The sequence below is a fragment of the Eurypyga helias genome, unplaced genomic scaffold, assembly GCF_000690775.1.
Source record: "Eurypyga helias isolate BGI_N326 unplaced genomic scaffold, ASM69077v1 scaffold22543, whole genome shotgun sequence".
NCBI lineage: Eukaryota > Metazoa > Chordata > Aves > Eurypygiformes > Eurypygidae > Eurypyga > Eurypyga helias.
In genome coordinates this window covers 6,859-19,882 of record NW_010239505.1, presented here as the reverse complement: position 1 = coordinate 19,882, position 13,024 = coordinate 6,859, and the positions used below count along the sequence as shown (strand labels likewise).

Below are 13,024 nucleotides of genomic sequence, written 5' to 3'. Positions count from 1 at the left end.
GGACGGGAACACCAATGTGGAGCCCAGTGGAGCGCAGGGAGAGCCGAGCAGGTCAGGGACGGAGGCCTGGAGAGCAGCTGAGAGTTCAACTTTATTAGAAACCCTTGAAAAACGGACAGAGAGCAGAGCCCAGGAGCAGAGCACCAGCCTGCAGTCCCCCACGCGTGCCGCCGGCCAGCCGGGAGAGCCAACAGGCTCGAGGATGCTCCCTCTCCCCAGCCCTGCAGTCCCTGAATGAAGCCGGAGCCACGGTTGCCCCCACGGTCTCCCTCGAGCAGCTGCATGTGAGCCTGAGGGTTCCTCCAGCCCCTCAAGGTTGGCACAGGATTTCAGGAAGGATGGCACGGGCCAGCCGAAGGCCCAAGCCCTGCTCCATCCAGAGGAGGGGTTGGCGAGGGACAGGCTGCGGGAGCAGGCTGGCTCCCAGGGGCTCAGGACAAGCACACGGAGAGGCAGGCGAGCAAGGGCTCAACACATGCTGGTCGGGGACAGGAAGGCCGAGGTCAGCCAGCTCCCACGCAGCAAAACAACCACCACCACATCGGGCTTTAAGAGCAGCCTGGGCCAAAGGCCAGACAAATCCCACAGCCCCAGGCACGTTTGCTTTAAAAATGGAAGTCACGCAGCTCTCTCCCCCTTTGCCCGTGAAAACAGCCCTCTAAAAAACAGCCCCGCAAGCGAGCGCGCAGCGCGGGGGGCTCCCGCAGACCTTGCGCTCCAGAGCCAGCTCCCGGCTCTTCCGTTGAGGTAGGTTGAGGTGTCCCCGGGAGGGACGGCAGCTGCCCGTGCCCGGTCACATCCCCAGGGCGGTGTCCGAGAGGCAGCCAGCGGGTTTCTGGCCGGCTCCACCAGCGCACTTGTTGAGAGGTAAGCTCCGAGGCGGGCCGGGCTCCAGGCACCTCCTCAGCTCCTCACCGTCCGAGGGGAGGCTGCAGGAGGAAGGAGATGCCGTGCTGATTAGGGACAGCGAGAAAGGACGGAAAGGGCCACGGAGCAACGTTCATCTGCATATCATCATGCACAGGCCCAGAGATGGGGCGGCCAGGCTCACCGACGCCGTCTCCCATCCCCAGCGGCACCACTCACCCCAACAGACATCCAAGATGTCGATGGGACTTCACGGTCACAGCTACATCTCCCTGCCTGCATGGGAACCCCACTTCATCCCGGCCCGGGCGCAGAAGCAGGGACGCCCCTTCCCTTAACACCGGAAACCAGGGGAGTGCCTGCTCTCCATTTCGGCTCAGCCAGACAAACCCCAGTCCCTCACCGCTCTACAAGAGGCTCTCAGGGCCAGCAGCACCCATTCCGCAGCCGGGTTTTGCTCAGAGAAGCTGGCAGAGTGCGGCAGGGCAGGAAACCGCGCTGCTCCCCTGGCCCCACGCTGCAGCCGCGACCCTCCACTCACTGCTGACCACGTCAGAGCCCACCAAAGCGGTGTGGGGAACATCAGAGAACACCTTGTCAGTGTGTGCTGACCGTGACAACCTCACACATCTCCCAGTCCGGCTGTTCCAGGCCTCACTCCCAGCTGAGCTGAGTGCCAAGGAGACGTGCACAGTCGTGTAGACATCACGCCAGCCCCACCGGCTGGTTCTCCAGAGAGCGGAGGCTGGCTTCAGAGCCTGCAAGCCAACCTCTTCCTCCTCCCTCAAACAAAGCTGCTTTCCCCACTGCCAGTTCTCTCTCAGGACACCAGTGTGAAAGCCACACTGACAACGTCACACAGGTCACGGCCAGTGCAAACTCACCCCAGCCTGTCCAGTTCCAGTTTGCTGAAGGCATTTGATTGGACGCTGCTCTTCTGGAGGAAGAAAGACTTTGGCAACGACCACTGCAGAGGAGAGAAAGACAACCAAATGGCTATTTAAGCCGTGGCAAAAATCCCTCAAGCCCGCTGGGCTCTGCTGTAGGCTGCCCTGGTGCGCTTCAGCGCGAAGCGCCTCGCGCTGCTCTGCATCATCACCAGCCTGCTCCCAGAATAGCAAACGGAGCAGTCTTTGCGCTCCGCTTAATGAATTCCTCTGCTGCAAGTGGGAGCAGAGCATCTCGAGGTCAGAAGAGTGGGTTTCTTTCACTGGATCAACCTGCTGCGAGGCACAGGAGTGACAGACGGAGATGGCTCCCTCACGGAGGAGAAAGCCAGGTGCCAAATATGTAGGGCTGTGGCGGGTGCACCCAAGGATATTCAGATGCAAAGTACTTGCAGATCTGATAAGGCGGTTGGACTTCATGTTGGGGGGAGATAGAGAAGTGTGGGGTTTTCCAGACTACTCAGAGGCCTTGGCAGAGAGGGAAGGAGAGGGCAAACAGCTAGGGCAGGAGCCACAGGAAGCAGAACAAGCAGGCTCAGCGCTCAACCCTGCCCAGGAAAACAACCACCTCTCCCTAGCTTACCCCCAGCCATACGCACCGCCTGGGCCAAATCCGTCCCTGCCCCGGCGTGGTACCCTTTGACACACCAGCTCTTCAGCAGCTCCAGCCCTGGGGAGTGACAAGAAAAGACGAGAAGCGAGAATCAACGACCAAGCCTGCAGAGAGTTAAAAGCCTTCCCAGCGTGGGGCATGCAAATACGCTGCGCAGAGTCAACTGACTGCGTAGTACACACTGTGCAATAAGTGCCTGAACACGTGCCTGAGCCCCAGCAAACACGGGGTAAACCAAGGGCGTTCACCCTCCGTAGGAGCAAACAACAGCGAGCGCCAGCACGTGGGCCGCTGCAGCGCCCGCCGTCCTCCCGGGGAGCCAGACGCACCGTGCGGCGGGTTCGGCTAAGCAGGGAAACTGGGGCAACACGAGATTTGCCGAATTAGACCAGACTGGCTGTCCCCCTGAGCCCGGTGCCTGCCAACGGCAGCACCCAATTTGGGCTGCACCAGTGAAAGTTCCTACAGTGCAAATGTAGAACAGCTTCGCTGTCACCGGCTGCTTTCCCAGGGGAGGGCAGCTCGGGCACAGCATCAATCCGCTGCAGTATCTCAGCGCATCGGCTCCTCCCTTCATGGATCCAAGACCTGGTCTCCATCCCTGGTAGAGGGTGAGGCTGGCACGGACCAAGCTCAGGGGCGGTGTGACTGAAATGGATTGTTCTTCCAGAGCACAGGGAGGTCACCTTGAAGCAGAGCCATGTGTCCAACTGGACCAGCTCCACTTCCTCCAAGGCCTCCTCCTCCTAGTTGTCCCACTGCACCTGAGCTCCCTGCTAACCCAGAGGTCTTGAGAAACCCAGGACTGCTCCCTTTCCGTTTGAAGAGCCTCAGAGCCACAGCACAAGCTAAGGTGCCTTGAGACTTCAGAACCAGCAGAGCAACGGACAGGAACCTGATGCTGTCCAGCTGGGGTTACTGTGGTTTGCTATACGATACCAGCCCCGGCTATAGGAGGAATCCTTGCTGCCCAGACTACTCCTCAGTGACCTTTCAGCAAGCCCCAGGACCTCGGAAAACCCCCACGCCTTGGGGGCTGAGGGGAGCAGGGCAGTCCTGCCCCGGCTCCGCACACCAGCCCGGACGAGAGGAGGGCCGCATGGAACAGACGTGAATGGGAAGGGGCCAGGGGAAGGTCAGGTTTTGCTCAGAGGGGAAGAGTAAATCCGCTCGCCGGGCTGCTTCGGGGAAGCTGGGGCACTGAAGCGGGACCCCAGTCTGAGCGGCACAGTTCAGGGCAGCGCTTCAGCGCGGACGATGACAGGATCTTTCTTCCAGCTGACAGCAGAGCATCCAGCAAAGGTATTAGCGAGGCAGAGGATGACACATGCTGACAACGCAGCTGGAGAGGGCTATGAGGTTACCGTCTCTCTGCGAAAGGCTGCCGCTGACCCCTTTGATATTTGCTTTAACACCAGCGAAAAGTGACAAAAGCTCTTTTTTTTCTACCCCCTCTGCATGACAGCCGGGCTAGGAGCGCACAGATGGTTGCCACAGTGGAGAGATGGCTCCTGCAGAAGCCTCTCCAGCTAGACTGGATGCTGCATGGACAGCCCTGAGCTGTCGTTTTTTGTGTTCTCTAACCCTTCACACTAGACCTCGCTGGTTCTCCCTCCTAAACTGCCTCTGCTGTGCCCTCATACAGACAGCCCTGGGTGAGAAGGAACTGGCCAGCCCAGCTATGCCCCGTTAAAGGATGTTTTTTATTAAAATAGGGTTGTCTCCTGGGAAGGTGGAAATGGTCAATTTCTGGTGCTTAGGGAAAATTCCTCTGTGTGCACACTGGAAGTTTGTCGTCAATTAGAAAGCAGCAGGAGACATGTGAATCGGCCCAATTTCCCCTTCACTTCACAAATCACCTGTAAGGAGAAACTCTACTGACTCCGTCCGTTTGTCCCTCAAAAGAGGGCAGAGGAATGAGATACCAGAGCAGAGGTTGAAGGCAGAATCCCAGCCTGCTTCAGCCCCCAGGCACCTGGATGTGCTGGTGCTGTGTTTACCAGAGCAGTCAGCACCTGTGATCAGCTCAGAATAAGCTTTTCCCAATATCTGAGGCAGTCTAGGAGGGGAACACATTTCCTATGGCCAGTGTGCGGGCAGGCAGCTCCCTCCCAACACACGTAGCTCGGAAGTCTCCCACGACCACCACTCTCGGATGGCAGTTACCTTTTTGTTTTTTCAAGTAGTATTTGAGCTCCCACTGGGACACCAGGATGTTGAAATAACGAGGCTGCTCGAAGAAGCGCAGGTACCGCATGGAGACGTGGGTGGGGAACACCCGCTCGAACTGCCCGCGCCGGGAATACTCGTCCTCTGTCTCCACCAGGATGCGAACATCATCTGGGGTCAGGATGTCCAAGACAGAAGAGTAAAAATCCTGCAGACGAGCACCTCATGGTCAGGGAGACGTGAACTGCACTTTGTTGGTCCCCCATCCCACCTCCCCACTCCTCAAAGTCTCTCAGTCAGTGGTGTCCACGTGCCTGAGATCTCTGGGACATAGGCCGCGTGGAAAATGAAGAAACCCAGGCTCATCAACGCTGCACAGAGCTGAGGAGATCCCCAATTCTGCAGCTCAACCCCTCTTAACAGACACTGCCAGGCGGCACACAAGGCGAGTGTCCCCGCTAACCTGCACGGGGTCAGCAGGCAAAGGCTGCAAGAGCTGCGCAGAGGCACAGGGAGGAAAAAGCAGCCCTCAGACCCTGCTTGGGTCCGGTGGGTAACGTGCCGCTCCGCATGCACCTGTTTTAATGTAAAGATGAGCCAGTGCAGCAGTGGCTTAAGCAAACCCAGCTCATTTCCGACCAGCTGCCTTGTAACCCACTGCTCCCCATCATCTGGCTGTCCCCACAGAGGGGCACAATCTAGAGAGGGATGAGGGACAGACGTGTGGAACCGGCTGGGACAGCAGCTTGGCAGGATGTATCAGAGGAAATCGTGTCATACCTGGTCAGGTATCTTCTGCGTCAAGTAATAGGCCTTCTTCATCTTCTCTGCTATGAAAAGTTCAGATGCCAGCTTGGGCTTCTCCTTCAAAGCACTGCTGAGGCTGAGGGCACAAGAAGAGGCAGTAGAGTATATAAGCAGAGGAGACAAAGCCCTGTCATGGCAGAGCTGCTCCCAGCATCTTCTGAGAGAGCAGTGACACCCTCAGGAAGATGCTGTGGAGGAGAGAATGCTTTCTCCAAGGATTCAACTAGCTCCAAGATCAGCGATGCAACCACAGCCTTGTGCACCAGCACAGGATCCAGAAGGATGTGGGTGGGGGGACTGGGAGGGCCCTGCTTTTTTCCTGCTCCCGAGGATTGAACCATCACCTCACACCCACACAGGATGTGAGAGGGTCAAAGACATACCGCAGCCCAATCCACAGCACTCAGAGCCAGGTGGGACCTCACGTTTACATCCTGCTTGGAATGCAGCTTCCTAACTGTAACAACAGGGCTGGGGGTGTGTGTGTACTTGGCACTGGTGCTGTGCAAGGCAGGAGAGCACTCTTGGATCAAAGACTTCCTCTTGCAACACCCAAGAACTTCCAAGACTCGAATTCAGCTCCAGCTCCACATGCCATGGGAAATCCTGGCCTTTTGTACGATCTGACCAGCAACCATCTGAACTATTCCAAGCACCCAGCTGAACCATTTGGGGATGCCAGAATCTGGGAGATACTCGTCCAACACCTTTTAACACTTACATCAACACAGCTAATTTGTTCTGCTGCTGCAAAAGTAATTAGTCGTGCGCAGATCCAAACAGGGAGAGCAGAGCCTCGAGGCTGTGCTGCGTGGTGCTTGGGGAACGTACACATCTACTGGAATTATGCCCATATGCCAAAAAAAAAAAACAACCCTTCATATCATCCCTCCCAAGGCGGGAGATATGGTTAAGCAAGCTTGCCCCTGGATGCAGGAACTCTGGTAATGCATCATCTGAACCATGTTAAGGATCCGCTTAATCTCCTGCAGGTCCCTCCGAGGCCACCTGCCCTTCAGCACCTCCGCCGCAAGCCGCCAACGAGCGCGTGATCAAAGCGCCGCAGATGAGCTGGCGAGAGCTCCCCGGCTGGAACGGGCCCGCGCTCCAACCTTCTCCCTTCGCTGAAGGCACAGGGCAAGCGGAGGGCAAGAGGCCCATCTTTTGGCGTGCCCACACATCACCGCGTGCTGATGCTCATCCCAGCGAGCTGCTCCTTCAGTGACATACAGGCAGCAGCCGCCTTGCTGCAGGGAAAGGGACTGGTTCCCTCTTCCACCACCATCAGGTTTGAAACTAGCGTAAGCACAAGCCGTGGTGAAACAAAGAAGGAGCAGCCTGGGTGGACCCACGCCCAGGAATTAGTATTATACAAGAAACACCTTGCAGCCAACATGACTAAGACTCTGCACACCCCTACCCCATGGGTTTACAGACTCTGACACCTGCAGCCCTGCCTAAGGGACAGATCACCCCAGCCTTTGCAAAATAACAGGTGCTCCTCTTGCTCAAGGCAGCAGCACGTCAGTCCCGGGGTAGAAGGTAAGCAGATCCAGCCCCAACGCAGCCAGCCAGCCCTCCAAGCAAATGGAGAGGCAGCGTGGCTCAGCATCGCATTAGTCCTGGCAGGGGGAAGGAGAGAGCACGACTCCACTAACTGCAGAGCAAGCACAAATTGCACTGGCCTCACTTCCAACTATGGACCTGCAGAGAGAGCATAAATCCTCCTGCCTTGAACAGGCCACAGGAACTAGATACCCAGGCAGCGATGCAAACTCAGGCCCATGGCTGAAGGGCCAGCACAGGCTCTCAGTGGCACAGACACCAGCGTTTGCTGGACTGCAAGCAGTCCCCAGCTGAAATCTCCCAACGAAATGCCTGCCTCGCCCTGCTCTGCCAGGGGAGGGACCTGACCTGCCGGCAGGGCCACTTCTCGCCTGTGGCCTTGGGGCCATGCTGTCCATGCTGGGCAGAACGAAGCCGGCGAGGTTGAGGAGGTCTCGGATCATCTGGCCCTTGATGCTCACATCCAGTGGGGAGTTGGAGTGGAGGCTGCAGGAAGGAAGCACAACAGCAGTCTGTTAGAATGGTCATGCCAAGCCCCACGGCCCCGAGATCTCTCCCTGGATTAATACCGACCCGGATACAAAACCCAGCCTGTCCCTCGTCTCATCACTAACAGCCACGAGACATTGAGAGAAAAATCCTGACAGCAGCTCCCCACCAGAAATGGTTCATTTCTCCACCACTTCCCAGATTTGCTGGAAACCTGCAAGTCCATCTCCAGAGCCCCGTGTGGGATCACGGCCGCGTCCAGCTGACGCCCACCCACCCTCGCAGGCAGGAGGCCGTGCGCAGGCACAGCGCAGCTCCCGGCCCCGCCTGCACAGCCGGGTGCCATCAGCAAGGAACGGCGCACGAGGCAGCGGAGCCGCTCATCGCTTCTGCCCACGCAAAGAAGAAATCTGTGCCATCGCCCGTTCCCTACATGACACATTCCTCCTTGGCCTTCCTTTTTTAACCTGCTCTTCCCTGGCTCCAGCTGGAGCACGCCCAGCGAAGCTAGCTGAGCTGCGGATGGATGCTGCTTTCGCAGACAGGGAGGACTTTGATCCCTGCAGTCTAGAGAGGGAGGCTTTCAGCACGGCATGCAGGGGACACCGCAAGCCAAATTCACTTTGTGGTAAAAGAAAGGCCATTATCCACCCTTCTGTGGCTCAGAATCTGCTTTACCTTGGGGAAATGTTGACCTCTAAGATCCAGGGCTTGAGGTTTTCATCCAGCATGATATCAAACCCAAACAGCTCATGGCAACAATACGGCCGCCGCACATACATCTTCACCAGGCTGTTCACGTAGGGCTCAGATCTGCAAGCCAAGGAAAAACCGCCTGTTTCCAACAGCCAGACAGCAGAACTCTGTCAGGGCTCAACCACAACACACGCTGCTGGTTCTGTGAGCATACGCAGCCACACGCCGCGGGAGCGGGTGGGCTGAGAGACTGATGCAGGCCCATGCGCTGTGGCACTGCGCACGGAGCCAGCGTTGCACCCTGAACATCCCCACTCTGCCGGGCAGGATCTGCCCCTGAACACGAGATCCATCCTGCACCAGGGGACTTCTCAGCCAGCCTGGGCAAGCAGGGGAGCGGGCGGGAGCAGGGCAGTGCCGGGTACATGGCAGCCTCCTGGCCTCCCCTGCCCTGTAGGCAGATGTAGGAGGCGCAAGGTCTATCTACCCATTGCAGCTACTGCAGCCTGAGCGTAAGCAGCAGGATGAAAGGAAGGACACAGAGAGAAATACTGAAGCCAACAGCAGTGGTAGCATTTAGATTAAAAGGACTGGGCTGAGAGAGGACTGGAGAGCCAGAGGGGCCAGGGTGCACCCCACAGTCAGACAGAGAGCAAGGGGTGCCAGGACTCACGCAATGATGGTTTTGATAACGATGTCCTTAATCTTCTCCCAGATGGCCTCGCTATTAACCCCCTTCTGGGCCAGGTAACTCCAGAGAGCTTTGAGTGCCCTGGGAGAGAGAAAGCAGAGGAGGTAGCTCTGTAACCCCGTGACGCCCAGCGCTGCAGGAGGGGGAAAGCAGCAGAGGGGAGCCTTGACAAATCTCTTCCCTGGCATGGCCATCCTTCTGCCATCCTCAAACCTCTCAGCTCCTGGTTGCTGCCCTCCCCAGCCTGGCCCCTGGTCTTGTAGGCCCAAGCTATTAGGAGCATAAATCTGTCATAGACTTGTCCCAGCACTGGAGCAATAGGTCCCAAATTAGCACATGAGCAAGGTATGTCAGGCCCAGATCTTCTCTTCCCTCCCCCTCAGTGTCCTCAGCAAACCTCCCCTTCTCGCACGCCTTCCCCCGCAGCACTACAACGCAGCTCAGTAGGCATCCAGCAGGATCCCCGTAAAACTTTTAGCCAAAGCCATTTCACCGAGGCTTCAGGGGTGGAGAAAACTTATTGAAAAACATGGAGAACAAGATGGTGGGGGGGAGCGTCTCTGCTTTTACAGGAGTTTCCCACAGCACACCAACCGCTGCAAGCCAACCCTGACACCGAGCCAAGGATGCTCAGATGTTGCTCAAGTGAGACCGCGTGGCTAATGGCCAGGAATCCAAAGGTCACGCTTCCTGCATACAAGATGGAGTGGATTACAGCCACCCTCACCTTCAGCGTGGGAGCAGCCAGCGTTGACTTGCATGGCAGTACCGAGAACCAACACAATCCCACCCACACAGGGATTTCAGCTGCTGGGGGACAGCAGACACTCCTCAACGTCCCAGTGGAGGAACAGAGGGCTGTGCAGCAGGTCCGGCTCGGAGAAAGCAATCCCACCACGGCAAAGCACCTCTGCAGCTCCCTTTGAAGCAGCCCTGCCCAGGCCCGTGAATTGCGAACTCTATCCTGCACTATTTTTAAAAGAGTTCAAACACAGCTGTGGAATCAGAGACAAGTGCCCAGGGCCTTGGATCAGTCCACCCATGGGACAGCAGGGAACAAGAACTGCAAGACTGCAGCCTGTTTCCAAAGGAACCCAGAAACAGCACCACTGGCCCTACCCACACTGAGCAGCACATAGATTAGGAGTTTTGCACCAGGACTAATCCCTTTCTCTGCCTCCACAGGGAAGTCAAGAGTGAGATGGGCAGGAGCTCCCAATTTAAGCATCACAACTACCCATTCAAGTTCCAACAGCAAAAAAAAGGCAGATTCTGCTTTAACCACATTCCACTGCCCCCGCAACAGGGCAAGGGGATGAAGGAGCACAGATGAGAGTAGCATCAGAAGCAGGGAATGCTGCAGACACAAGGAGGATGAATGGCAACCAGAGCCCAAGCAGCAGTGGACAGGATGAGTCACGAGCCAGGAAGAACATCCAGATCCCACTGACGCTAATCCATGCCAAAATGACTCTGCTCCTCCAGTCTCCCCAGGCAGGAGCAGATGATACAGGAAGTTCAAGTTTTGGGCAGGAATACTGAAAAAAGGCTGACTTAACAGGGAAAATAGGAAGAGCTGCCCTGTGCCCTAAAAGCAGCACCTACCATTTGTGTCCCTGACAAGCGGTTTCGTCCGAGTTGGGCTTGTACTCTGTGTTCTTCTTGTTCACACTGTAGTTGGTCAGGTGCACGAACTTGTTGCTGAGGCTCTTCATCGAGGAGGAGTACCTGGAGGAGGTGACAGAAGCACAAGTGGTTTGAGCTTGAACTGGCTGCCCCCAGGCCTATGGGGCAGAAAGAAACTCTGTTCTCATCTCCGACCGCTCTCAGCCACCCACCAGCCCTGCTACCTCCCTTTCCCAGCCTGCCTGGAGCTCTCTGTCCTCATGGGCCCAGAGCTGACATAACAGCCTGAGGCACAGAACAGGCTGCCCTGGGGCAGTGGGATGCAATCCCATCTGCACAGCAGGTCCTTAAGAAGAGGCCAGAGCACCAGTGAACAAAAGTACCGATGGAATTGCAGCAGCCCAAGGCAATATTGTCAAAACTGGAAGAAACATCTTGTTGGTACACAAGCTCTTCTGCAGCATGAAGCACAGACAGCATTATTTCAAGAACTCCTTCACACCGAGCTGATCTTGCCTTGGGAAAGGTGGATGAACGAGGCACCCACTCCCATTCCACCACTGCCACCTGCAGCGACCCCGCATACTTCCAGACTGCCATTCACAGCTTCGAGCACCGCCACGCACGGGACGACTGCCTCCTGCCCTAGCCCAGGTGGGTAGCACAGCCGAGGCAGCTCCCCGGCACCGCTCCCCGGCGCACAACCTACTTGCAGCTAGCAAAGCGAACCAATCCGTCCTTGAACAGGTAGACCCTGAGGGGATCGTAGCAAGTGACATAAACGTAGATTCTCAGGTCGAACTTCTTCCCGCCGATGAGGTAGGGTTTGTGCAGGTATCTGCAGAGGGAAGCAGGCACCAGGGGAGGGTTATGATTTCTGCACGCAGGAACATCTCTAGCCACCACCTCAGAAAGTTCAACAAAAACAAGGATCAATCTAGAAAGCTTGGAAACGCTGTGCAAAAGGGCAAGCGCGTCACTGTCCGAACGAAAGAGAAAAGAGCTCTCCTATGCTCGAGGAGATCCTGCAGCACCCAAGCAGCATTCCCTTCTGCTCAGTCCCATTTGGAAGAGCTTTTCCCCAGCTCTAAGGCACAGCAGCTTTTCCACACCCATAAGACTGATTGCAATGCACAAGAACATCTCCGAGACACACAGAGGAACGCTGATGGTTTGGTTCAGCGAGCAGAAACAGCTGGAAGTTTTCATCCCAGTCATTCGGCTAATCACCTCCCCTCAGAAGTTCATGATTTTCCATGGGAAAGCTTATGACTTTGCAACGGAAGCGGACAGGGAGAACAGACAAGCCAACACAGCAGTTCCCTGCCTGCCAAACACTGGACAGTTCTCCTGTCCTCATGCGAACCTTCCCAGAAAGCAGCCTCAGTCCAAGATGAGCTATCCCATCTTTCTGCAAAAGGGGAAGGAGATTCTGCAAATCCTGTTATTTCAAGAAAACCCTTTAACCAACATCCACACACACAGAGGCTCTCGCTGCCTCCTTCAACCTTGGGTAAGAACAAATCTTTGACAACTGTCACCTCTTCCCTGGGGCTTCTCCTCCCACTGTGCTTGTGGGCACTGGATATGGTTTGTTTGCCTCCAAAGATGCCAAAGCCCAGAGTATAAAGCAGTGGGCGTGGGATCACAGCAGAGCTGAAGCTGGCAGACAGAAGCTCCAGAAAGCCCATGGGCCGGTTTGTACCCGAGGCCTCAGAAACGTACGTAGGGACGGCAGCATTTGCATGAGCCCAGCTGCAGCTGACAGAGCCAGACCTCCAGCAGCCGCATCCCACTCAGGCACTCGAGAAGTTGCCAGATGCAAATCAGGAGCTTCTGCTTTGCCACACAGCAGCAGCGGCCCAGAGCCGGCCAGAGAGACTAGGAGGTCCCAAAATCTTGCTTTCCTTCACTCACCTCTGTACCAGCAGCGGTCTCCTTTTGGGGAGCTGGCTCCATTTGTGGATGACCTGGATACCAATGCCTCTTGCTGATGCTGGCTGCAAAACACAAACAAGAAGGGATCAGATCATCTCCCTGAAGCTACTACGGGACAGAGGACTGAGCTCTGCTTGGCGCTTACTGGTTTCACAATCCATTTCTGACGGCTAGCTCCTTCCTCCCATGCTTTTCTGAGCAGTTTGATGTCCTGGGGCAGGATGAAGGACTGGGGGAAGAAGTTAAACTCCTTCTTCCCACAGCGAGCCTGCATCTTCAACAGGTTGCGCCACAGACGGTCCTTTCTCCCAATTTGAAATGAACCAGGGAAGTGGTTTAGCTGGGAAGGAACACAGATGTTGTGAGGTCCTCTCACTTTCCCACCTCCCTGCCCAGCCCACAGGCCGCTCCTGATCCTTTTGGGATCCGAGTTACGAGCATCCTCTCTGGCTGTGCTGGCAGGGAGGGCACTGGCCCTACCGCTCACTTCTGCCAGAGGAAGGACAGCTTTAAGCGACAACGATTGAATTTAGACAAGCCCACAAGCGAACACAGCTTGGCTCCAGCCCCAGGCTGGACAAAAGCCACCCTCACAGTGGAGATGCTCACCCAGCT

At 56.4% G+C, this 13,024-nt stretch overlaps 1 protein-coding gene across 1 annotated transcript in view; it reads right to left on the bottom strand.

The window, feature by feature from the left end:
• Positions 1 to 793: 793 nt before the first annotated feature.
• The window catches only part of TTLL4 (tubulin tyrosine ligase-like family, member 4), a 17,693-nt gene continuing 5,462 nt past the window's right edge, over positions 794 to 13,024 (bottom strand). The window contains 12 exon segments of the mRNA XM_010148174.1: positions 794 to 929; positions 1,728 to 1,834; positions 2,414 to 2,484; positions 4,594 to 4,804; positions 5,377 to 5,479; positions 7,318 to 7,455; positions 8,137 to 8,271; positions 8,828 to 8,926; positions 10,451 to 10,573; positions 11,181 to 11,309; positions 12,389 to 12,471; positions 12,555 to 12,749. Of these exon segments, the coding sequence (XP_010146476.1) occupies positions 794 to 929; positions 1,728 to 1,834; positions 2,414 to 2,484; positions 4,594 to 4,804; positions 5,377 to 5,479; positions 7,318 to 7,455; positions 8,137 to 8,271; positions 8,828 to 8,926; positions 10,451 to 10,573; positions 11,181 to 11,309; positions 12,389 to 12,471; positions 12,555 to 12,749 (1,530 nt within the window).